The 24,992-nt window shown below is 38.7% G+C and overlaps 1 protein-coding gene across 2 annotated transcripts in view; it reads right to left on the bottom strand.

Moving 5' to 3' along the window:
* The window catches only part of UNC45A (unc-45 myosin chaperone A), a 1,636,854-nt gene that overhangs the window by 137,025 nt on the left and 1,474,837 nt on the right, over window positions 1-24,992 (bottom strand). For both annotated transcript variants that reach the window (XM_044078271.1, XM_044078272.1), the window contains one exon: window positions 13,792-13,909. In XM_044078271.1, the coding sequence (XP_043934206.1) occupies window positions 13,792-13,909 (118 nt within the window). The remainder of the gene's footprint in view (window positions 1-13,791; window positions 13,910-24,992) is intronic.

Raw genomic sequence — 24,992 nt, 5'->3', positions numbered from 1 at the left:
CTTGTGGTCAATAGCCTAGTAAACACCTATGAACCTATAAGCCTCCAAGTATGCTCAGAGTCCTTGGACAGTCTGCCTTTGATAAGACTCCCTTTCCCTTGGACAGAGGTATCTGTGGCATCTGCCACTAGTTCAGCTGGTATATGAAATGTGTCGTCTAATGACAGATCTGGCAAATGTAACTATCGTTTCAGATGTGGTCTGCTGACTTTGGATATGTTTATCTGCTGAGACACTAATGTCAACCTAAAAATCTAACAAAAAAATATGCAAAGGGTACAAGTAGAACTGCCAGTGTCATCAACCATAAGGTCAGTGGGCAAGTATGGGCTGTGGTAAATGGTAAATGAAGAATTTGAGACACCAGCTTCTGACATTGCAGGATCTTGTCTGAGGGTATGAGAGTTCGACATAAACATGTACGCAGGCTACAGACTATAAACATTAGCAGATGAGATGATGTCAGATGAGACTCTGCAATGATCACTGTGATCACTAAGGATAGAATGACACTGATCAAGGACTCCTGGGTGGAGACATATCTGTACAATAAGGAGATGGCTAGGAGCCTGTTATTCAGATAGGGAAATACTTTGGCTTTTCAAGGCCTGGCTTGCTGCAGCTGCCAAGCTATGAACACACTGAGGCTGACACGAGATCAAACAGAAGAGTCCTGAATTAATAGTGGCCGTTTCTTTCCCAAAAAATGTAGACACTTACTGGACACTTTGGATGTCTCACTGTGGAAACAGGTACCATGAAATTCCAAAAACATCCAGTACCTTTGACTTGGAAGTATAGATTGCACTATGACAATCCAAAAAGTTTATTTTAGTATAAAATTGTTTAGGACACAAGTCCAATATGGGCCTGAGGTTCTTCATTTTTTATGATACCAAAAAAGAACTTGGGGTAGTAACCTAACCTTTTCTGGTCTGTTGGGATTTCCTGGATGTCACATTTCTTTAGAAAGTTCAAGACCTCTTTTCTTCTTGCACTTTAACAGCATGGGACCTAAGGAAAGGATAATGAGCTGGTCTGTGGGGGAGTGAAAGGAGATTACATACCCTTTAAATTTTACTGCTCTTATCCACTTGTCTTGTATGGTTTCCAGCAACACAGGAAGGTAAATAAACTCAGCTGGCTTCTGACTACCTGTAGTGATAGAGCTGAGTGGGGTCTCTCGAATTCATGTGATGCTGCCCCCCCCCCCCCCAAAAAGAATCACAATTTTTATATTGCTGGCAATTGCCTTTACTTTGGAATGGTGACTATTCTAAAGTTATCATGATAATCCTCGTTCTTTCCAGAGCTCTGGTGTTATTACTGACAGCAACACTTAAACTACAGCTGTCGCAGGGTCCATTGTTCTTAGTAAGGGGCATTAAGATTTTGGTTTCCCTCTCTATCCTCTCTAGGTGGAGTCTGATAAAAGGGTCAAAAAAAGCACTGCCCCAAAAGGCTGAGTTTACAAACGCTGTCCTGATGTCTTTGGTAAAATCAGTAAGCAGGAGCCAGGCATGTTGGCACATTGCAATGCCAGAGCCTGCAGCTTTGGCTAAACACTCTCTAGAGTTGTATAATAATCTCATTGTGAGGATGGATACTGAAGATGCAGTTGTGACTGCATCTTCTGTTTTAAAGGATCATCTGGATCTGGTAACAGATCCAGCAACTGCAGCATTTTGCTACCAAGCTCTCAAAAGAAAATAGTTACACAAAATATACAGTTTATGGCCCCACTCAAAGAAAATGAGAAGGATGCAAAAATGTGCTTCACAAACCAATCTCTAGCCCTGGACTTTATTAAGGTGACAGACTGCAAGGCTTTGTAGATTAGGGCATTCTAAGGTGCTCATGACACTACATTTGAATTTGACTTCAGGATTACCAATCAGCAATCCCATTCCTTACAGAAAGATTAGTTGTGTAAAATCTTACCATAACCTTAGATGTCCTTCTCTTCCATGTTGCAGTATTATCACTTATGGGATATCTTCCGCCTCAGGCGACCAGAATGTCACGCTTGTATACCAAAGCTTAAGCCTGGCTGCTGTAAGGTACGCGGGCTTTCACACATAGGGACCATAAACCGTAAACCGTGGGCCATAAATGTGACGTCCACATGTAAAGACCTCAGAAATGAATGACCAGTCGAACAATAGTCTAAGGGTAGCTGAAGGATGATACCCAGATAGGGAAAATGTCCTCTAGGGGGAAGGAATACTGCAACATGGCAGAGAAGGACATCGATGGTTATGGTAAGATTTTGCACAACTAATCTATGTCTTTCTATTCTCATGTTGCAGTATTCTCACTTATGGGAGAGTACCACAGGTTATGCAGAGAGAAGGGAGAAGGAAGTAGCAGCACTCTTCAGGAAGCCAAGGAGGATTGCTTTTGCAAATCCTGCCCTAGCTCTGGAGATGTTATCCAATTTACAGTGTTTACTGAAAGTGTGTACAGAAGACCATGTAGTTGCCTTTAGGATAGTGGCTGTATCAAGGCCTTTAAGAAAGGCCTCTGAAAAGGCCACCACTCTGGTGCAGTGGGCTCTAACTATGTGGGGTAATTCTTTACCATGGAAGGAGTAATACAGAAGGATATAGCTTTGCAGGAGGATATGGTCTGTTTGGATACAGCTTTCCCCAGGGCCCTGGGATGAAAGGATACAAAGAGCTGGTTGGACTTCCTGATGTCCTTAGTCTTATCCAGATAAAACCTCAGTTGCCTGTGAACATCTAGGGAATGGAGCATTCTCTCACTGTCATTCTCTGGTGAAGGAAAGAAGGTAGGGTAAAGTGGGTATATTGGTTAAGAGGCAGTTCATTGACCACTTTGGGCATGAAGGAGGCTTTAGTATGAAGACAGACCTTGTCTTTATGAAAAATGGTGTAAGGTGGAGTAGCCATGAGTGCTTATAGCTCTGAGACCCTTCTGGCTGAAGTGAGGGCTACCATCAAGACAGTTTTCCAGGTACCCATCTTCAAAGTGGTGGAAGCTACTGGCTCGAAGGGGGCATAAGTAAGTTTTTGTAGAACAAAATTTCACTGGCAAATTCATCCAAAATGAATTAATTCAGGCAAAAACCTCTTCAACTGAACTTCAAAACACCAAGATTCTAAAACAAATCCCACCATTCATCAATTCCAGCCAAAGAATCCTTCAAATGGTCAGCAGTGAACCAGCGAAAAGCAATTCTCCACAGTTTGTGAGACAGCATCTCCAAATACAAGCAAATCAAAGACAACACTCCAGGCAAAGAATGGAGAAAACCAAAAAATATAAGAGCATTCTGTATTATGGTAACCAAATGTCATCTTTAAGGCAATACCACATGTAGTGCATTTCATCAGGCATGGGTGACAGCTGGTGAGACCATATACTTTTTTCCACTTGTGTTTTCTTCCTGTCCTCTGTGGCAATGAGTACATGGACAATGAAGAAGTATGTTCTAGGTGGCAAGTCATGCAGAGGCATTACCTGAGGCCTTGGGACTCTGTCCTGCTGCTAGACAAGTGGAATAGCAAAAAGGTCAGCCAAAGAAAAATGTGCTGTCTGAGTGAGAAACACTATCTGAACAGGGGCAGATACCAAAGGTAGCAAATGTCAGAGTTGTCTAGAATGCCAGTGTTCATGTTGGCTCCAGTGCTGAGGGCACTGACACCAACATACTTGATGTTGAGTTCAGCCCCAAACAGGTTGAATCCCCCATATCAGGCTCAACATACTTACTAACATCAGCAGCAAGGACACCGATGGTATCAACACAGATCAACACAGAAGGCTATGTCTATAGCTCCAATGCCGACACCAAGGGCTGCAGACCCAAGGCAAAGGTGCAATGACAAGTCTTCACTTATTGACATTAGCACTGTATGGGTCAGTGCTGGCTACCTCAGTACTGATGCTTATATTCTGTGCTGGTGAAAAAAATTAGAAGAGCTACATGAGAAAAGGAAGACCTCTATCTGCCCTAAAAACAGAGGGGTAATGAGGCAGCAAACACTTTTTTCTAAACTTGAATAAAAACTTCTACAAACTGATCATAGTCTGTCACTGGTGGAGGCAGTGAATAAGACCTTGCAGAAGTTAACCTAGATGGCATAATCTGAAATGCCTTTTTATCGTCTAAACTGCTTAAGTTAGTTGATTTCATCAGTTAACATATGATTAAAAAATGCAAATTTTAAAACTACAAAAGGAAATACATAATCATCATCAGATCTTTACTTGTTTTGCATGAGAAACAGACAGGAGCATCTCTGTTTTGCAGGCTTATGCCTGAACTTCTTTTTTGTGAACCTTAGAAGAACTGGAAGCAATGGTAACTACAGCAAGCTCTGAGACTAAGGTCAGTGGCACATGTTCCAAAGCATACTTCAGCTCCTAGGCTTTTGGCTGACAGATTTCTTGCACAGAAAAATTTTTATTTTGTCCTTATGGTCACACAGACTTTTGGGGGGGGGGGGGGGTAAAAACTGACATATGTCACATTACGGTACTTACTCAGAAAAAAAACATATTCCTCATGCTTGTCTTGTGGTAGAACTGTGTTTTCACACTTGCACATTTTGAAAGGACAGTCTGAAGTTCAACACAATCAACTAAATAACAGCAGCTAAGCAGAAACATCTTCTAAAATCCAGCAAAAATCATAGCAAGAATGAAGGTTTTATCATCATCATCATTATTTTAGATCAGGAATGCCACCAAAACCAAAAAAAAGAACTACAAGGCAATACAACTGACTGTAATACCAACAAGCATTAGAAACTGTAAAGGCATTAATAAACTAGTTAAGGGCCTAGGAAGGCAGGTGGAGAGAAAGGGAGACAGAAAATCTCAACTTTGAAAAGAAAAAAGTCAATTGATCTGATACATGTTACTAGAAGGAAAAACTGAGTTAACGGGAAAAAAAAAACTAATTTACTTACCCAAACCAATAGATTTGTATCTCAGAACAAGAATGCAGCCTGGGGAAATTCTCTGACAAAACTATAGTGCAATGTAGTAAGACAGATCTGAAAAGAAAGGACCTCAGGTACAGCATTACTGGTAATGGGGAGGGGGATTAGTAGCCTTGGAGAATTTCAGAAATCAAGCTGCTAAATGCCTGATGGTATCAGTAATGAGAATGGACCTTCTTATACAAGATTAAAGACTGCAATCAATACTATGCAACAAGCCAAAGAAAATGGCAGGCTCAGGCAGTGGGTGAAAGTGGCAAGTGAGTTTTGTATCTGGTACACTATATCATGGCGTGCATCAGGACAGGTGTCTGAACATTTCTGATCATGTTATCTTCAAACCTTTTTGTTGAATTCTGAATGGTAGAAAACTGAACCGAACAGACACATCCAGGACAGTTTAGTGTTGGAGCAAGAAGGCATGAGTAGTGGAAAGCTGATGGCATAAATCTTGCTATTAAATGATTATGGAGCTCCTCTCATACCAGCTTCACTATTGTGATTCAAACTGCAACAGGCAAAAAAAGAAGTGGTAGGCTATGGGGGGAGGGGACTATGGAGGCAGCAAGTGAGCTTATAGCTATGGTATGTTACATCATGGCGTGTTATGAGAACAGGTGTGTGTGACATTGCTTAGAGGGATTTTCCAAGCTTTTTTTTATATACTTAATCCTGATTAGTGGAAAAGATTAAACCACACGTGGTTTTATTTAATTTCTTTTTACATTGGTTAAATAGTTTAGTGGAGAAGATTACTTAAGTTCTTTCTCTTTTGCACTTCAAATAGCTTCATTGCTTAGCACTTCAGCAGGTTTTTGTAGCAATTACTGTAGCACACCTAAGTGCCATCAGCACTAGTTCTTGTTTACGGAAATAGCTACAGTACTTAGCAGTTATGACCACCCCTCCTGGTATGATTAAAGGGCAGTTTCCTGTGCTTCTCTTATTAACCTGGTGCACTTGGGCATTCTGAGGCAGTGTAGCAACTGTCTCATGTACACAGACAACCCTCTCCTCTTACCTCCCAACACTCAGACTTGTGAGTGATGCACTTATACCACCAAGTTGGAAGCTACACTCTCCAGCCAAGAACGGACTAGCTGCTCAAGAAGAGAAGGTCAACACTTGCACCACACCACATGGAACACATAACCCTCCAGAACACCCGCCATCATATCTCTCACATAAAAACACAAACCACACACCCACCTTTGCGGAAACTCTCAATAGAAATTTAACTAAACAGCAGAGACTTCCAAGACAGAAATGCACTCAACCACCACAACACAGCACAAACCACAGGATATATAGCTCACCTCCACAGTGTGTTCCTCAACCTAAGCCCCTAAGGCTAAACACTTGGCCCACTGCACTAATCATAGGTGACTCAATAGTGAGGCACAGAGATGTCCCACTCAGTAGGTTGAATAAGGAGAAGGTAACATTCAGCTATCAGGTGCCAGAATCCGACACGTAACACACGCAGTCAGGTCACTCCACAATAAGTACAAGTGTGACTCTGTCATTGTCCATGTGGGTGTGAATGACCTGAGACACACCTCCCTGGACTACATGGAGAGAGACATGGTGGAGCTCTTGGATTATGTGGCCCAGGCAGGTATAACCCTAGCCCTGAGCAGTATCCTACCGTTACCCGGAATGATACCGCAGTACAAATATAAAATGACTGACTTCAACAATTTGCTAAGTTTCTGGTGTCATTCTAAGGGGATCCAGTATCTGTCTGCTTGGGACGACATGACCGACAGACCTCGATGCTTTGCCAGAGATGGCCTGCATTTGTCACCCCTGGGTTTCCAGGTACTGGCTAAGGCTCTTGCCACCGCTATAGTGCCTTTTTTAGGCAGTGTTCCAAATTACCACTGTAACAGCTATAAACAAATGCAATCTGATGGTCAAGCTGCTCAGTGTTAGAAGTCTAAATCTCAAGATGCACTTGCTTGAAGCATTCCTTAAAATGGAGAACATCGACATTTGTGCTGTAACGGAGACCTGGTTTAAAGTGGCAGAAAGCACCACTGGGCTACCAGGCTATAACTCATTCCACACCTAGACCGTAGCTCCAAAGGCGGTGGTGTCTCCATATTCATAAAGGATATGCCCAAATCCAGACTAGTAGCTCAGCATAACGTATCTGAGATACTTCAGGTACAATTAACATTGGGTAAGATAGTGATCCAAGTCATAGCCTGCTATAGGTCCCCAACCATGTCACTAGACTCTCACTGCACATTCCTAAGCACCCTGGAATCTACTCTCATACTAGGAGACTTCAACTACCCTCCATCAACTAGGAGAACTACTCAAGCACCAATACACTGGCCCAACGCTTCCTGGAATTCATCAATTCCAATGCCCTGGACCGGCTCATTCTGACCCCCACTAGAGGAAGCAACATCTTTGACCTAGTTATTACTAACATGGGCAACTGTTGCTCTACACCAGTAGTCAATCCCTCCCTGGTCAGGTTTGACCATAAACTAATCACAATGGAAATCCACATCTCACCCACACCCTCCACAAAGGTAACCACCTTGAAAAACTTCTCCAAAGCTGACTTTGGGCTCCTAAAAACAGAGCTGGCTAACTTCACAGCACCCATGCCAATGGAAAATAGCTGCATGACTGTCGAATCATATACCAATGCACTGTATAAACATGTACACAAATGCATGGAACTAGCCATATCCAGCAGAACCAAGATGCTCTCCTCCAAAAAAAGGAAGCCAATTTGGTGGTCCTCTGCCATCAATAAACTCTACAACAGAAGGAAGAAACTGTTGCAGAAAAAGGTGAAGTCCCATGACTGGAAAAACTCCCTTATTAGCCTCAACAAAAAGTTGAGATCCCTCATCAAATCCTGTAAAGCCAGCTATGAAGGCAGAATTGCATCAGACACTAAAAACAATCACAAAGCCTTCTATAGTTATATCAAGAACCTCCATGACAATACCCAGATTTGCTCAGAGTTACTCCACAATGATACCTCCTATACTGAGCCAACAGATATTGGCAACATACTGACCGACAGATTCAGTGCCAACTTTACCCCTCTCTCCCCCCTTAAAGGACCAATCACAATACCGGAAGAATGCCAGACACCCAGCATTAATGCAGCACAGGTTAAAGCTGCACTGTCCAAGGCCAAGAATACAGCTTCCATGCGACCCGATAATATCCCTGGCTGTGTTCTACATGAACTACAAAGCAAACTGGCACCACATCTGTGTGTCCTGTTCAGTCACAGCCTCACCTCAGGCTTTGTCTCTACCAAATGGCGCACTGCTACAGTCATCCCTCTCCATAAAGGGAGAGCAACTACAGACCCTGGGATTTATTGCCCCATTAGCTTGACGAGTCTGATAAGTAAAGCTATGGAGCACATCATCATGGACCTGATTAACAAAGATATAGGAAATCTCCAAACTCTAGACCCCATGCAATTTGGCTTTGTGAAAGGAAGATCATGCCTGCTCAACCTGGTTGGCTTTTTCTTTGAGTCAGTCACCAGGGCTGTGGATGAAGGTAAGGCAGTTCATACACCCTACCTCGATCTGGCCAAGGCCTTTGATACCATTCCTCACTCGGGAAAATCACCAAACTAGGCATCGACCCCTATATCACTAAGTGGGTTGCAAACTGGCTCACAGACAGAACACACAGTGTGAAAGTAGTAGACTCCAAGTCAGACTGACGACCAGTCACGAGTGGAGTCCCACAGGGATCGGTCCTGGGTCCTCTTCTGTTCAGCATCTACTTCTCAGAAGTCCAGGTCAACACAAAGGGACTCTGGCTGACCAAGTTTGCAGATGACTGCAAGCTGGGAGCCATTATTAACTCCCCAAGTGATGCAGACACCCTACAGAAAGGCCTTGCTGAGAACAATGACTGTTGTCGAAATCATGGCCTTAAGCTTAATGCCAAAAAATGTGTCATCATCCCCTTTGGTAAAAACTCAATTCCCACTAATTACCACATCGATGGGAGCCCACTGAACACTGTCAGGATTGTGCATTATTTTGTGAGCCATTATTAATTGGTTATAGTTCATAACATGAGGTAGATTTACCAAGAAAGATTTTTTTAGGCATCGACAGTGATGGGTTGAATGTGTGGAATCTGTTGCAAATTTGGCAGTCTTATTGTAACATGATTCTAATTTATTTAGTTCTGACTTTTTGAGGTTGGCAAGTATGGGGGATGCATATAAGAGTGAGGAGAGAAGGTGGATTCTAACTATGGCTATTCTTGCACTGTCTGTTAAGAATTTTTTGTTTCTTTACATTGTTCCCATTTTCTTGTGAACTTTTTTGATTGTGTTAGAAATGTGTATGTCAAATTTTAGTCTGTTGTCAATTATAACGCCTAACAGTTTTGTTTGGGAATCTGGGAGAATCCTAATATTATTACTGGCAGTGATATAAAAGTTAGCTGGGAAGTTAGTAGGTTTGGATGGAGGAAAGATACGTTTAGTTTTATTAAGGTTGACAATGAGATGTGAGTTTGCTAGCCATGTTTCAATATCAGAGAAGATTTTTTGTGTGACTGTAAGAAGTTGAGTTATTGTGGATGCTGCACATATGCATTGTTTCCACAATTCCCATTTTTCCTATGTAATTTGCTCCTACCTTTTCTAAAGATCCCAGTTCCTGTTATTTTATCTCTGTTACTATATGCACTACTTCAAGTAAAGTTGGTTTAGACTTTGATTTCCATTTTCTAGTAATTGTTTTTTGGCACGCACCATAATTACACTTGGCAAGGCCTTACTATGTCTAGACAATTCCAATTCAGTATCGTAGCTCAAAAAAAAAATTTCCTTAGTTACACTAATTTGCTTACCGAGCATCTCTGACACAGCAGTCTGCAGAGAATCTTTAAAGTCTGCCAACCCATTACAGTCCCAGAAAATATGTTCCCAGTTACCTCTTCCTTCCCCATCACACCTCCAAAACTACCTGAGGAAAACTTCTTTGGAATGTACTTGAGGTATAAAAATACCTATGTAAAACACTTTCAAACAAAGATTCTAAATCATCTAGACTTTGTTGCATATTTGGGAGACATACATATATCTTCCCATTGTTTCTATGTGAACTGCTTATGTAATCTCTCTTCCCAATCCTTTCTAAACTCCTCTGATTGATTCTTATAATTATCATGTGGTATTTTGCATAATTTACTAATTGTTACTTTTTTAACAGCAGCTTTGGTTTTAGATTCTACTAAAAACGCTACCAGTGCTGCTCTTCTGCTTAGGATCCCCCTACTTCTTTTTCTTTGCCTGGACTCTGATATCAGACCTTGATATGGAAGGCAATCTCTACCCTGCAGTCCAAATAAATTCTTTGCCTCTTCCCATTCTATTACCTTTCCCTCTCTAATTATTTGCACCCAAATACCTTGGTTCTTTTACCAGTTTCTCCAATAAATTCCAGCCCCCTCTTACCTATTATCTGTATCCCTAATGGCAGTCATCCCTACTGGCAGAATCTCCCTTCTCCATCCCTGTGTTGGCTTAGTTCTTAGACTATTTTCTGCTACTTTATGAATGTAATATTCTGTATGGTTATTGTTATTTTCCTTAAGGATGTGCATCCAAAATCCCAGTCTCTCCTTATTTCTTGAGCTTCCCTCCATTTCATCATCATCCCTTTCCACAATGAATTATAGGTTTCTGCTTCTGCTATGTATATGAGCCTTAACTGTATAGCTCTGAAATACCCCTTCAACTTGGGCAAGTTCAAACTGCCTTGTTCAATTGGAAGAATCAGCTTATCCCACTTGACTCGTGCTATCTTCCCCTCTCAGATAAAATCCTTTGGCTGTTTATTAATTGCTTTCCACAACTTCTCCTCTCATTAATAAAACTATGCCTGACTTGTGTATAAAACTATAAGGACTACAAACATTTCAACTGCTTGTATCTTGTGATCCATATCCACGTAACAGAGCTTCCAGTTTGTCAGTTTATGTATTATCTTTTTAGTTTCTTCCCACATATCCTTAGCTGCCACACCAGAATTATTTTTAATCCATACTCCTAAGTACTTCATTTTATCATGTCCCTGTAAACATGGGTATTGCTGAACCAATTCATGTGCGAGTACATAATTTTCAGCTACTGCCTTTGTTTTAGCTTCATTAATTTTGTATGTTGAAAAGATTTGAAACTGCCTCAGAATAATATAATATCATGTGCAAATAGAGCCAGCTTTTCTTGACTACCATTACCAATTATATCCTGAAATTCTGAGTCTCTTATTTATTTATCAATGGTTCTAAATATAGTGCAAATAACAAAGGGGAAAGAGGACACCCCTGCCCGGTTCCTGTGTGCAAACAGAAATTATCAGACACAAACGCACCCACTTTAATTTTCGCCTCTGATCCCTGATATAGCCTCCTAAATCAACCATATAATTTTATTAGGGAATGCAAATGCTTCCATTCCTGCTCATAAACACCCAGCATACTCTGTCAAATGCTTTCTCTGCATCAAGACCCACCAACAACAGTGGTATTTTCTTACATTCAGCTTCCCTCTGGATCATCAATGTGCTGTTGATGTTAAATGTTTGCCTCCCCTCCACAAAACCACATTGATCCATGTCTATCAATTTTGGCAACACCTTTGCCATTCCTTTAGCCATTATACACATAAACACTTTATAATCATGGTTTAGGGTTAAAATGGACCTGTATGAAGCTGGATCTGATGAGTCTTTACCCTCTTTAGGTATTACAGCTAACACTTTCTTCCAGGATGATGATGCTTCCCTACCTCTTAAAACACTGCTAAACAAAACCTTCCAGATCTTTCAGTGTTTTCCTCCTACCTTCCATACTCCTGTTCCTGGGGACTTTCCTGTTGATTGGTTATACATCATCATTTTTATCGCATCTCTTCCCATCCAAACTATTAGTAATTGAGCCTCATCTACCTCCAACCTTTGCTCCTTCAGCTCTTAAGACTAATTGAAATTGGGTCATCTGGGCATATTTGAGTTTTATTCCTCCAAGCGTAGGAGCTGGCTAAGGCATTACATCTTCTAACTGATATGTCCTCTGCCACATGGAAACAAACTTAAGTTACTGATTTGCTTCAGCATCCCTCAATGCATCAAGGAATAAACATTTGAACCTTACTTCCCTCAAAATGACAGCTTGTCTCTATTTTTTTACAGTTTGATGGCATGGTTCACTTCTCCACCAATATCTTTCTCTCTTTTCACAATTCCATAGCTCACCTTAGGTATCAACAAGCAAAACTGTATTCTCTACCACTGGTCACAGCCAAAATTAAATCATGATGGCCTTCCAAAATGAAGCCTTGAAACTATACTATTGCAATAAATATATACATAATTTTCAACATTTCAGAAATTAGGGTAACTCTTCATGAACACGAGGAATACTGTACCTACATACAACTGGATTTACACAAGAATAATCAAGCATAGCAGTGAATCAGCACTTCTCATACTTTCCCACTTTACACTCTGAAAGAATGGGCCATAGTTTAGCACAATCAACAAAACGGCAATGAGTCCCTGTGTCCTATTTTTAGATCAGTCAAAAGCATTTAATATGGTTAGTCACTCATTTCTTCTTGTCTGTCCTCTTGGCCTCAATGACCCTGCCCTTCTCTTGTATTCCAGCTACTTGCCCAGCACTGGCTGATGATTACAGTCTTTTCTTTACTGGCTTAAAGACTACTGTAATGCTGACCTTTAAGCCAAACCAGTCTAAGCAAAGTGCAATCACATTTATTACTGCACAAATATGGACTAACAAAACGCTAATGTCTTCAAATTTCAGAAAGCCTCTCAGAATACTTTACGCAACACACACGCATACACAAATAATACCCTCAAGAAGGCAGTCTCATTACAAAGGTTAAGTTACTCTTAATCAGAATCTAAAGTCTGATGTACATATTAATTCTGTTACAAGGAGAAATAATCAAAAGGTAGTATGACAATGCCAGAATTACAGGTATGCAACAGAGTCATGATAGCAAAGGTATCTACTTCCTACTCTAACATATGGATCATGTCTTCTAATAAATCTTACTATCTTCACACCTTTCAATTCTCACCATTATTCATTAAAGTATATACACTGGTTGGAATTGGTTTTCAGTGATACATTTCTGAAGTAAAGGCACTCAATGAAATTAGCATCTGCAACTGGACATGAATCCTAATGTGCACTGGCTGGAAGTTTCAGATAATCTTGCAATACTTCATTTAAAGTTTGCCTATTCATTTATGTGTCAGTATAGCAAATTGTACCACTACATGGGTGTACTGCACTTAAATGTAGATAATGTAATAAACTTCTAATTAGTCCTTCTATCCTTAAACCATTTTGGAGCTACTTTGCTCTTTGTAGCAGTGTCTAAAATATGGAACAGTCTTTCAATTAACTTGCAATACCCATGTCATGTAAAATAATTTTTTTCTTAAAGCCCCACTTCTGCATTTGTTACCCAACTGGTTCTACAGATGGAGTCAAGGCATAACTTAATATTTACAATTGTTTATGTTATCATTTAAACTCTGCTTTACTGCTATTTAAATATTTGTTTTTTACTTACTGTGTTTGGTTGTACCTACTGTGTTATTACTCTTGGCTAAAATTGTGCCTGTATTAACTGTTGTAAGACTCTTCTCTAATGCAGCTGCTGAAAACTGTGTATGCCAATTTCAACTTCCTGGTTAACTAACAAAAATGAGCAAATAAAGAGACATTAAATGTTCTGGCTCGAGCGAAGCTACCCATTGTCCTTACTTACCTCCTGACTGAGGACCAGGTTGCACAAGCACTCTGTGGCAGCCAATCTGATCATTTCATGCTCTTCAAACATGTAACTATCAATCTTTGGAACTGCCTTCTCTTTCAGAATCTTCTGCCTAGAAGTAACAGAAAACACTGGGAAATTAACTGAATTAAAAACACCAAAATCTTACTACCAATATATTTGTTCAGAATAGCATATTTTAATAAAGTTTTTATAATTTCTATAGATTTTCAATTAAATACTGATATATCAGCAAACTGTAAGATGACAGGATCTCATCTTGAATTTTAGAACACTAAAAGAATTCTAACAGAATTCTGTGGATTGAAACAAAAACAACCACAGAAAGCAATTCTCTGCAACAAGAGTGTAAATTACTAGATGATATCTGAGAACTGCTTCTCCACAGACAGGCAGTGTAATTAACCATTATAGTCTTGAGGACTGTAATGTGCACATCAGCAATTTTTATTTTTGTGCTTTCACTGGCAAAGTTTTTTCCACTTTGCTAGTCACAATGGGCAGTTCAAGATTACAGGTGAGAACCAGTGGTTTCTTTATTTTAATGTTCACTAACAAAATGTGCAAACAACATTCTATGGGGAAAAAATACTACATGAAGGATGTGTGTGGTTAGCACAATGCGATGTGAGGGAAATGACCTATCAGTTCTCTTCTCCAGTGAAACTGCAGGCCTAAAATACTTTACCACACCAATGACCAGTCAGTATAAACAGAGTATCATTAGTGCTTCTCTAGGAATACAAACACTACTGCCTGTCGTTTGCAGAATGCACCAGTGCAAGAGGATTATCTGTGTAAAACAACAAAACTAAAATACTGCTTCTGCTGCTTTCTGAAATTTTTACACAGAAATGCTTTAACTGAGAACTGCACATGAAATCATGTGAATGCTGCTTCTGGCAAACACGTTGAAGCAAATACTTGCTGAGTAGGACAGGCTGCTTTTACTCATGTCCTTGTATAGCTGTCATCTTTGCCACATGCAGCACACACCAATGAGGTGAAAAACAACTTAACTTTCATTGGCTCTTACTTTAAAACATGCACAGCTATTTGAAGATGAACCACTGGAGACTGTCAACTTGCCATGGTAAAGGGGTCTGTGTACACCAGTGTGCCTTAAGAGTTTTGTTTGTTGCGAGGAAAATTATGCTTCCAGCAGGGTTTTCCAGTGAATGGCCAGAAAGAGAGTGATACAAAAGACCCCTCCAATAATACACAAATATTATGAGGTTGCTGATAACACTAGGAATTCCCAGGATCCATCTGTCCATCAAGCTAGACCTGTGGGTGATAAAGGTTGCTGACTGCTGGCTGATCAGCAGACCAAGAGACACAGTCAGGGTCAGCCGAAAATGGCTACATGCTGCCATCTTGTGGGCTGTTCACTGCAACCTGGGTAGCAGATGTAACTGAGACTGAAGCAGCCAACAGAGGCACTGGCAAAGTAATCTTGCACTCACCTCTACACTAAAATTGGGTTCTGTAACCAGACTTCTCAACTGGGGGGTGATAGCTCTCCTGTAATGGAGATGCTCCTCATGAAATGCCCCCACTCTCAAATCCCTGGCTATGGCCTGGCTACAGTCTTTATTCTACTGGATCAAAGGATTGCTTTAATGTGGTTAACAGTAGCACAGTCTGAGCTTATTCATTTAACCACAGTAAAGTATATAGTCACCCTTCCTGAAGAATTTAGATTAGGTGCTCAAGCAGGATATTATGTACTGACTCCATAACTATAACAGGTGACTTCAATGATCACATGGGGAATGACAAAGATGCCTGGAGGGGCATGACTTGGAGGAATGACGTCAAAGACCTGAAAAAGGATACTGAACTGTTATCAGACTTGCATGCAAGTCATGGGCTGCCCATAATAAACATCATGTTCAAACATGTACTTTATGATGGCTTTCTGGTCATGTTTTCATATCTGAGACTGTATGCTCTGGGCATTCAAATGTACAAAGGGACACAGATAATAAATGATCAACATTTCTGTTGAGTTGCATTCCCTGGACAGGGAGTTATCCTGGCAAACCTGAAAGATGCAAAAGACTTGTGATGGTCTGCAGAGAATGTTTAACAAGGGCTTCTGACATTGTTGGACATTTATGAGGAGCGAAGGATTTTTTTTTGTCAGTAGATCAGGCTTACAGATGATATTTCAGACTGGCTGGTTTGCCAAAAGGAAAAGAAAAAGGCCGAATTGTTGGACTTTGTTAAATCTAGGATGGTGTACTGGACTGGTTTCACAAAGACTTCTTTGTTTGGTTGCAGCTAACAAAGTCTTAAAGAAAGCATGCTAACTCAATTTATATAACAGTACAGAAAAGAGCATGTTTTGCCCACCCCAAGGTACTCAGGGATTGAACCCTTGATTGCAGCCCAGACAAATCATGTTTCATTAGTAGTTTGGATGCTGCAGTGGATGAGCCTGAGGGAATGGGGGTGAGTGGCCATTGTCAGCTCACCTGCTCTGGGTAGTAGTGGTGGGTAATGCAGCTCTGGCTTGTCACATAGGTGACATCGTGCACTCAAAGAATGGGTCTGACAAGCACAGAATGCCAACACAGCATTAGTGGAGCTTAAGAGAGCTGCTGTTGGGGTGAATAGAAGCTCTGGAGGTTAGGAAAGAAACCCACTGGGCCCAGTATTTTGTCCCAACTTCCCAGTTTCCCACTCTTACTTCTTCGAGGAAAGAGTAGATTGATTAGGCCCTACAGCCTGGGAATGGATGGGTTAAATGGCTTTTGCCCAGGCTAGGAAATGTCTGGCTCAACCCCTAAGAAAGGAACAAAGGAGCAAATGGGGCAAAGGAAGAGAAGCTATTTGGCAAGACCCAAGGGACAAAACAAGAAAAAGGAGCAAATTTTGTGACAGTTCTGGCAAATAGGAAAATGAGTTACTGTAACTAGACAAACAATTTATCCATTCATCCATCCACAACCCCTTTTTTGAACATGGGGTCAGGGTGACAATCTACAGCCAAGGTTGACACCCATTTATGTAGATCAATAATATTCTAATGTTACACTGCAGCATAAAAAAAAAAAAAAACAGTTTCTGCGGCTATTGACTCTTTCACACCTAGCCGAAGAATTCCTGCCTGGACAGCCTTCACCTGAGCTAAAATTCTGAGAAGGCACTTTTTCAACCTAGTTGTAAACAAATTTATATATATGAAAAACAATAAAAGTTACAAAAAAGTTAAAATATGAACGTTATTCAGCAAACACTCCTCTTCACAATGATGATATTAATATGACAGCTAGGCATCCCATAAGTTTGTATGGACAAGTAATTAGATAATATATATTTACTGATTGTAATTATGCAAACAAGTATAAACATCTCAGTAACCACAGTAGAGACCCCAGCTATCAATGTGTCGTTTGTTGGGGCAGATGTAATCTTCCTTTTACTGCAAGCTAGTTCTGTAGCTACCCCTCCATTTTTTAGATATCTGCATATTTAATGGGCAAATGATTGTAAATATTTGCCATACAGTGCTCGTTAGACACCAACTACTAGTGCAAAGTTTTTTCGGTATTGTGTAGACTTTCATTTGATAACATGGATTGCCATGTAAACACCCTCTGGTTCATGTTAACAGAGTTATGACGGCACATTTGTAATATTTCCAGGAAAAAGATAGTCATTGTTGTGGTACCAAGTACTTATTGGTGAAAGGAGCCAAACATGATGTCTCTGGTGACTGTGCATGTGAAGTACTGAAAAACAACCTGCCCAAGTGCATGATGCCAGAGATATGTACAGAAATACAATTATGCTAATCTGCATATTTTATTACTGTACAATTTTAAATATCCACTGAATGGTAGTATACAACCAGTTGGTATCAGCATTATCTAAGCTTTCATTTGACACCATGACGTATCATGAAATAATGTAATCACCCTCTGCTTCAAGTTATTAATATAATTATTGATATATGCCAAGCATTCATATTTTCAAATAAAAAGCTCATATAATTTTTGTGTTGCCAAGTATCCCATTCATCTGAGGAGCCATTCTTTTTTTAAAACACCTTTATTGAATTATCACTTGTGACAAAGGCACATTTACATTTTATACAAAAGTAAAAGACAAACTACTGAAAAGAAACCCCAACGGCTACAAGCAGAATGCTTTAAACGTAAAAATGTTTATTATAAAACTCAACATGTTTTTCGGCACTCTCGTAGAGTAACTTCATCAGAAGTAAAAACTAGTTACAAAGTAGCAGTTTAAAAACCCAGCACTCGTCACATGGTATTATGAACCTATCAGCTCTCAATACTATTTAAACTCATACAGTATTAAACAGAAGTGTCAACTAAAGAATAATTTAAATGAGTCTATTAAACAATTTAGCCACCCAAATAAGAGTCGGACAGGAAAAGCACATAACAAACATATGTAAACATTATACATAATAACAGCAAGTATACTATTAAATACAAACTGAACTGTGAATCCAAGGGAGTAATATATATACTATATATATATATATATATATATATATATATATATATATATAAATATATATATATATTTTACATTGGTAAAACTGACCGGAAATTTCATGAAAGGATTTACGAACGCACTTATGCTATAGATAAAAACAAAAGTGAAAACGCTTTAGCTAGGCACTCGTCTTTAAGTAATGGCCACACATTCCATTTTCAAGCTATCGACCAGATAATGCCAGACATTAGAGGAGGCCTTAGTAGTTTATTGCTTGAGGAACTGCTTGAGGAACGCAAACTAGAATGGCAACTAGCCTTGGATGCTTTTTCATACACAGGCCTGAATGAAAATTGTAACATTTCCTGCCTATAAAGTTAAAAAGTTTAAGTAGATGATAAATAAATATTTTACACTTGTTTTCCCTAATTTTGGATAAGGTGTTAAAGTCTTTTAGGGAATTTTTGTATAATGTTTACATATGTTTGTTATGTGCTTTTCCTGTCCGACTCTTATTTGAGTGGCTAAATTGTTTAATAGACGCATTTAAATTGTTCTTTAGTTGACACTTCTGTTTAATACTGTATGAGTTTAAATAGTATTGAGAGCTGATAGGTTCACAATACCATGTGACGATGAGTGCTGGGTTTTTAAACTGCTACGTTGTAACTAGTTTTTACTTCTGATGAAGTTACTCTACGAGAGTGAGGAAAAACATGTTGAGTTTTATAATAAACTTTTTTTACGTTTAAAGCATTCTGCCTGTAGCCATTGGGGTTTCCTTTCAATAGTTTGTCTTTTGCTGTTCTGCCTTTATTGGTTCATTTATACAAAAGTAATCAATCTATCTTAACAAGTTAAAATTAACAAACATTATGCTTCACATATATTGCTATACATCATACAACCTAAGCAACATTACATAAATTATTCAATTCCTGCCCGTTTTTTTTTTTTAAACAAGAAGCAATCTTTATTAAACCATCACTTACAACATAAGCAATTATACATTTATAAAAATTTAAACAAACACAGACACAATCCTAGTTGCAAGCATTTTACATCACAGACGATATTGACACACTCCCAGTTACAAACATTATATATCACTTATAATCTATCCAATCATTTTCAGTCAAACATTACATAGCTCATTTACATCCTGCCTTCTTTTAAACTTCATTCCTCCCCTGTGTGTACTGTTCCCACAATTCCCATTTTTTCCTATGTAGTTTTCTCCTACCTTTTTCTAAAGATCTCAATTCAAGTTCTTTTATCTCTGTTACTATATTCATTACTTCTAATAGAGTTGGTTTGGATTCTGATTTCCATTTTCTAGTAATTGCTTTTTTGGCAGCCACCATAATTAGAGACAGCAAGGCTTTACCATGTCCAGGCAATTCCGATTCTATATCAAAGCTTAGAATAATCATCTTCCTCATCACAACAATCTGCCCACCCAGCATCTTCAATAGTGCATCCCACAGGGAATCATTAAAGTCCATTCCCAGAAAATATGTTCCCAATTACCTCTTTCTTCCCCGTCACACCTCCAACATTTGCTATCTATCTGAGGAAAAATTCCCCGGAGTCTTCTTGCCGTACAAAAATATCTATGTAAACATTTCCAAGCAAAACTCCTAAATATTCTAGATTTTGTTGCATATTTGGAAGGCATACATATATCCATTCTCCCATTGTTTCTTTGTGAGTTGCTTATCTAGTCTCTCATCTCAATCCTTTCCAACCTCCTCTGATTGATTCTTATAGTTATCATGCAATGTTTTATATGCTCTACTAATTATACCTTTAACGTCAGCTTCTGCTCTAGATTCTATTAAAAACTCTACCAATGCTGGTCTTTCATTAAGGACCCTGCTATTTCTTTCTCTTCGCCTATACTCTGATATCAATCCTTGACAGGAAGGTAATCTCCAACCTGCAGTTCAAATAAATTCTTGGCATCTTCCCATTCTATCACCTTTTCCTCTCTAGTGATTTGCTCCCAATACCTTGGTTCTTTCGCCAGTTTTCTCTAATAAATTCCATCCCTCTCTTGCCCATTGTCTATATCCCTAATTGCAGTCACCCCTATCGGCAGAATCTCCTTTCTCCATTCCTGTGTTGGCTTAGTTCTTATAATACTTTCTGCTATTTCATGGATATAACATTCTATATGATTACTGTTCTTCTCCTTAGAGGCCTGCATACAAAATCCCAGTCTCTCCTTGTTTCTTGAGCTTCCCCCCAGTTTCAACATCATCCCTTTCCACTTTGAAATACAGTTTTCTGCTTGTGCTGTGCTATATATAGGAGCTTTAACTGTGTAGCTCTGAAATACCCCTTCAAATTGGGTAATCCCAATCTGTCCTGTTCTATTGGTTGAATCAGCTTATCCCACTTGACTCTTGCCATCTTCCCCTCCCAGATAAAGTCCTTTGGCTCTTTATTAACTGAATCCACAACTTCTCCTCGCTCTTTATTAACTGAATCCACAACTTCTCCTCTGGTAGATAAAAATATGCTTGACCTGCGTAAAAGACTAAAGGGACTAAAAACATTTTGACTGCTTGTATCTTACTATTCATATAACAAAACTTCCATTTTTTCAGTTTTTGTATTATGCTTTTAGTCTCTCCCCACATATCCTTAGCCGCCACATTAGAATAATTTCTAATCGATAATCCTAAATACTTCATTTTATCATGTCCCCTAAATAAGGATATTGTTGAACCAATTTGTGTGTGGGTACATAATTTACCAACATTGCCTTTGTTTTAGCTTCATTAAGTTTGTATCCCAAAAAGATTTGAAACTGTCTCCAAATGTTCCACAACAGTGTTATGCCTCTTTCTGGTTCAGTCAGGTATAAAATAATATCATCTGCAAATACAGCCACCTTTTCTTGACTACCATACCAATTACATCCTTGAATTTATGAGTCCCTTATTTTCTTTGCCAATGATTCCAAATATAATGCAAATAACAAAGGGAAAGAGGACACCCTGAGGAGTCATTCTTAACCTCCCTGGAGACAAGGCAAGTAAAATAATGGTCCACAAAAGATAGACAATTCCTGACATCTTTACAGAAATATATTTATGCATAGTTATTACTAAATAAATCTACATAGCTGCAAATTGATGCTAGGCAGACAGCAGGTTTCAGTGATGACTATTGTAGCATTATGCAACTTTCATGTATTACAATGATGTACCATACATACTTTATCTGGGTCAAGTTATTAATAGAAATACTAATATGGCACATATTCATAACTTGCCATAAAAAAGCAATTACACACACTCACTTAATGGCTACTTTAATTTGGCCAAAACAGAAGAAATTGCTAACACGTGTGCTGAGCTGTCATGTAAATCTGTCGTGTTACCCTGAGGATGCTCTCTGAAAATATATGCATAGCATATGCATAAATCATATTAATTGCTAAATAACAACAGATATCTGCCAAATCATGATAGATGGACACCAGCCAGCAGTGAGGAGTTTCCCAGAGTGTTGTGTGTGTTCATTTAATGCAATGGACTGCCATGTAAACACCTTCTGGTTAATGCTGTCAACATTATTAATATAATTAATAATATGTATATAAACTGAATTCATAATATTTCAGAGAATTAAATAATTTTCTCAGGTACTAAATACTCCTTTTGTCCAAGGAGCCACCCTGACCCCTATGGTGACTGGGAAAGTAAAATGTTGTTTGATGTTTCATGCAAGTGGGCAGGGCCATAGAGATGTGCAGAAATATGACATTTATGCATATGCATACTTTATTACTGCACAACCTTAACATTCTTGCACTTTCTATAACTTATGGGCAGACAATGTGCATGTACCTCATACTTTTGATTCGCCCAACATTACATAAAATGATCTTCACTTTTAATTATGCAAAAAAATGATACAGGTAACATGTCAGAGTAAAGCAATTCTTCCCTAATAAAATACTCAAAGAATGGGAAACATACTGCCTTTTTTAACAAAATAATAATACATTCATGGTAATCAAATACATTTGTAAAGCCTTAAGCAGACACAAAGTAAAGTATACAAAAAAAGAAAAGAAAGTATTACATATACCTTATTATTTGCCATGGATGTTTAATTTGTATTTAGAAAGAAAATGTGTCTGGGCCTTTGACAGCACCCAAGCTATTGTAAAAAAAAAAAAAAAAAAAAAAAAAAAAAGGAAGTAAATAAACAAACCTCACTTTGAACAGAATAGGAAACAGTATGGTAAACCACATATGTATTTCTTAGTTTCAGATTAAAAAGAATGACTGGGAAGCAATCAATATCTTTCCAAGAAAACAGCAACTTTGTAAGACAGAGCTACACACTGCAGTTCTTATTTCCCTAGGGAGAGTTGTTAAAAAAAAATAGGTGCTTCATAGCTTCAATATGAAACACATAATAAAAGCAATACTGTGCTGCAGCCAAGACAGCTAAGTGTATAGTTTTCCCGGCATAAATAGAAATAATGCTGCCTCTCACAATGTGAACACATTGGCAAACTGCTCAACTCAAAGAGAACAATTCCTGTTGCAATGCCCATGGACGCCGTTGTGTTTACACTTCAGAGTTCCATATTCAAATGGCAGAAAAGTTGCTTGTTCAACAATGGCTGTTTTGTGTTAATTCCTAGGATCAATTTTAAGAAATATAATAAAGGAAACAGCAAAGAGGTATCCATCACAGTAAGCTTATCTTACTGTACTCTAACAAAGTTCTGCAGATCACTGAAGTCCAAGTCTGAAATGAATGCTTCCATTGCTTCTAGTACACTACTAAATACTTGTTTAGCTATTCATAACAATTCAATTATAAAGGAAAAGCTATCTGAATGATAAGAATATATAAGAAGTCATGCAATAACCTAAGGGCAGGGACATAATCAGCATATCAGACTCCAGAGCAGGCAATTGGTTGAAAATGTAGTGACAAGTGATGTTAGGCATCTGTCTGTCTTTTCTTTTTAATCTTTGGGGAAAGTAGTGCTGACTGAAAGTCAAGTCTATGTACTTGTTTTGGATTCTTTACATAACATTCCCTGCCTTTTCTTTTAAGTAAACTACAGTGTACAGTTCATGCTATTCTTGATGAGGAGTGTTAGAATAAGCTCCTAATGCACCAGCGTAACAGTATCACTTGCATTATTTGTAGAATACTGAAACCAAAAACAATGACATTTTTCTTCCAATGTTTTTACTGTAACCCTATTTTTTAATCGCTGCACTTACAGAAGCATGCTGTGGTACTCTGCAACCACATTTATGCATTGGTAAGTGCATCAGAGAGATATATAAATATCTGTTGAAGTCTTCAACTCTCAGTGGAGCTGTCGGCTTGGTGCGAGTGACTATGGTTTAGGCAATGGCACTGAAGGCACCAGTCAACAGATAGCACAGGCCGCGCAAAAGAGTTAAAGAATGAAAATAAAAAATACAAGAAATAAAATACAAACTGTCCTTTCCCACTATACTCAAGATATTTTTGTCAGATGGAATATTAACTGTTTAATGGTGTGGAAGAACTGATGGCTTGGCTAAACGAATTACCAATATATTTCCTCTCTGAGGAAGATGAGATGAATATGTGAAGCCCTCAAAACTGACAAACTGTGCAAGTTCAGTCAAAGTGAGAGATGAACAGTAACAATATGAACAAAATGTCAAAGAAAGTTTTTTTTTTTTTTTTTGTAATATGTCTGGAACATGATGATTTGAGAGGCTAAATATTTATATATGAATGTGCTAGACTGTTTAAATACTTGTAGGGGCTTATTTCAAGTGGCACTTTTAGACTTCCAGTACAGATAAGAAGACACTGAGGAGAGCTGTGGTAAACATGGAAACATGCTTTCTTAGTAAGTAAGAGAGTCATGCAGAAGTAGACTGCATATTATGTCTGTTGCAATTAAGATTTCTATGTTCCTCATCAATTTTAATGATTAAAGGACATTAATGATCAGTATTGTAGACTGCTGTGGTGGTGCTGCGGTAGCGTTGTTGCCTCACAGTAAGACATTGCCCTGTTCGATTCTCAGCTAGAGCGTCTTCTGTGTGGAGACATGCATGAATGGGCATACCTTCGTTGAAGGTTGTGCATCAGGGCTGGCAACTTGGCACGTAAAAATCTACTGCCAATCATTAGCACACCGAAGTTCCGCTGTGGCGACCCCTAACTGGGAAAAGCCGAAAAACACATTCAATGATCAGTATTGTAAACACAGAAGAATGCTATTAATTGTCTAAGTGTGTCATGTACAAGTTGACTGCATATCATGCCTAATACAAGTTGGAAATGATAGTGTTTGAATTATCTGTACTAGTGACTTGACTTTTTATACAGAGGTAATTAAACATGAAAGACAGCTTGTATTTACCAGGCTGTGGATGGTGATTCATTACTAAGACTAAGCAGAAATTCCTTAACATTCCAAGAGCAGGACAAGTTATTTCTTACACTTATTTCATTGAATTGCACTTCTGTAAAACTTATAATTGTGCTATACAGTTAATCTACTACATTTTGCACTGTTATAAAGCTTTTTTTATTGTTTCACTGCATTTATGTACTGTTTTATACTGTTTTAACTGTATTTTACATTGCTAGATACTGTTTCATTACTCTAATTGCATGTTTACTGAATTACTTACCTGTAAACTGCTTTT

This window comes from Protopterus annectens, chromosome 7.part0, assembly GCF_019279795.1.
Source record: "Protopterus annectens isolate FY-2018-M chromosome 7.part0, PAN1.0, whole genome shotgun sequence".
Classification (NCBI taxonomy): domain Eukaryota; kingdom Metazoa; phylum Chordata; order Ceratodontiformes; family Protopteridae; genus Protopterus; species Protopterus annectens.
The sequence above is the reverse complement of the archived record's forward strand: the minus strand, read 5'-3'. Positions and strand labels throughout refer to the sequence as shown.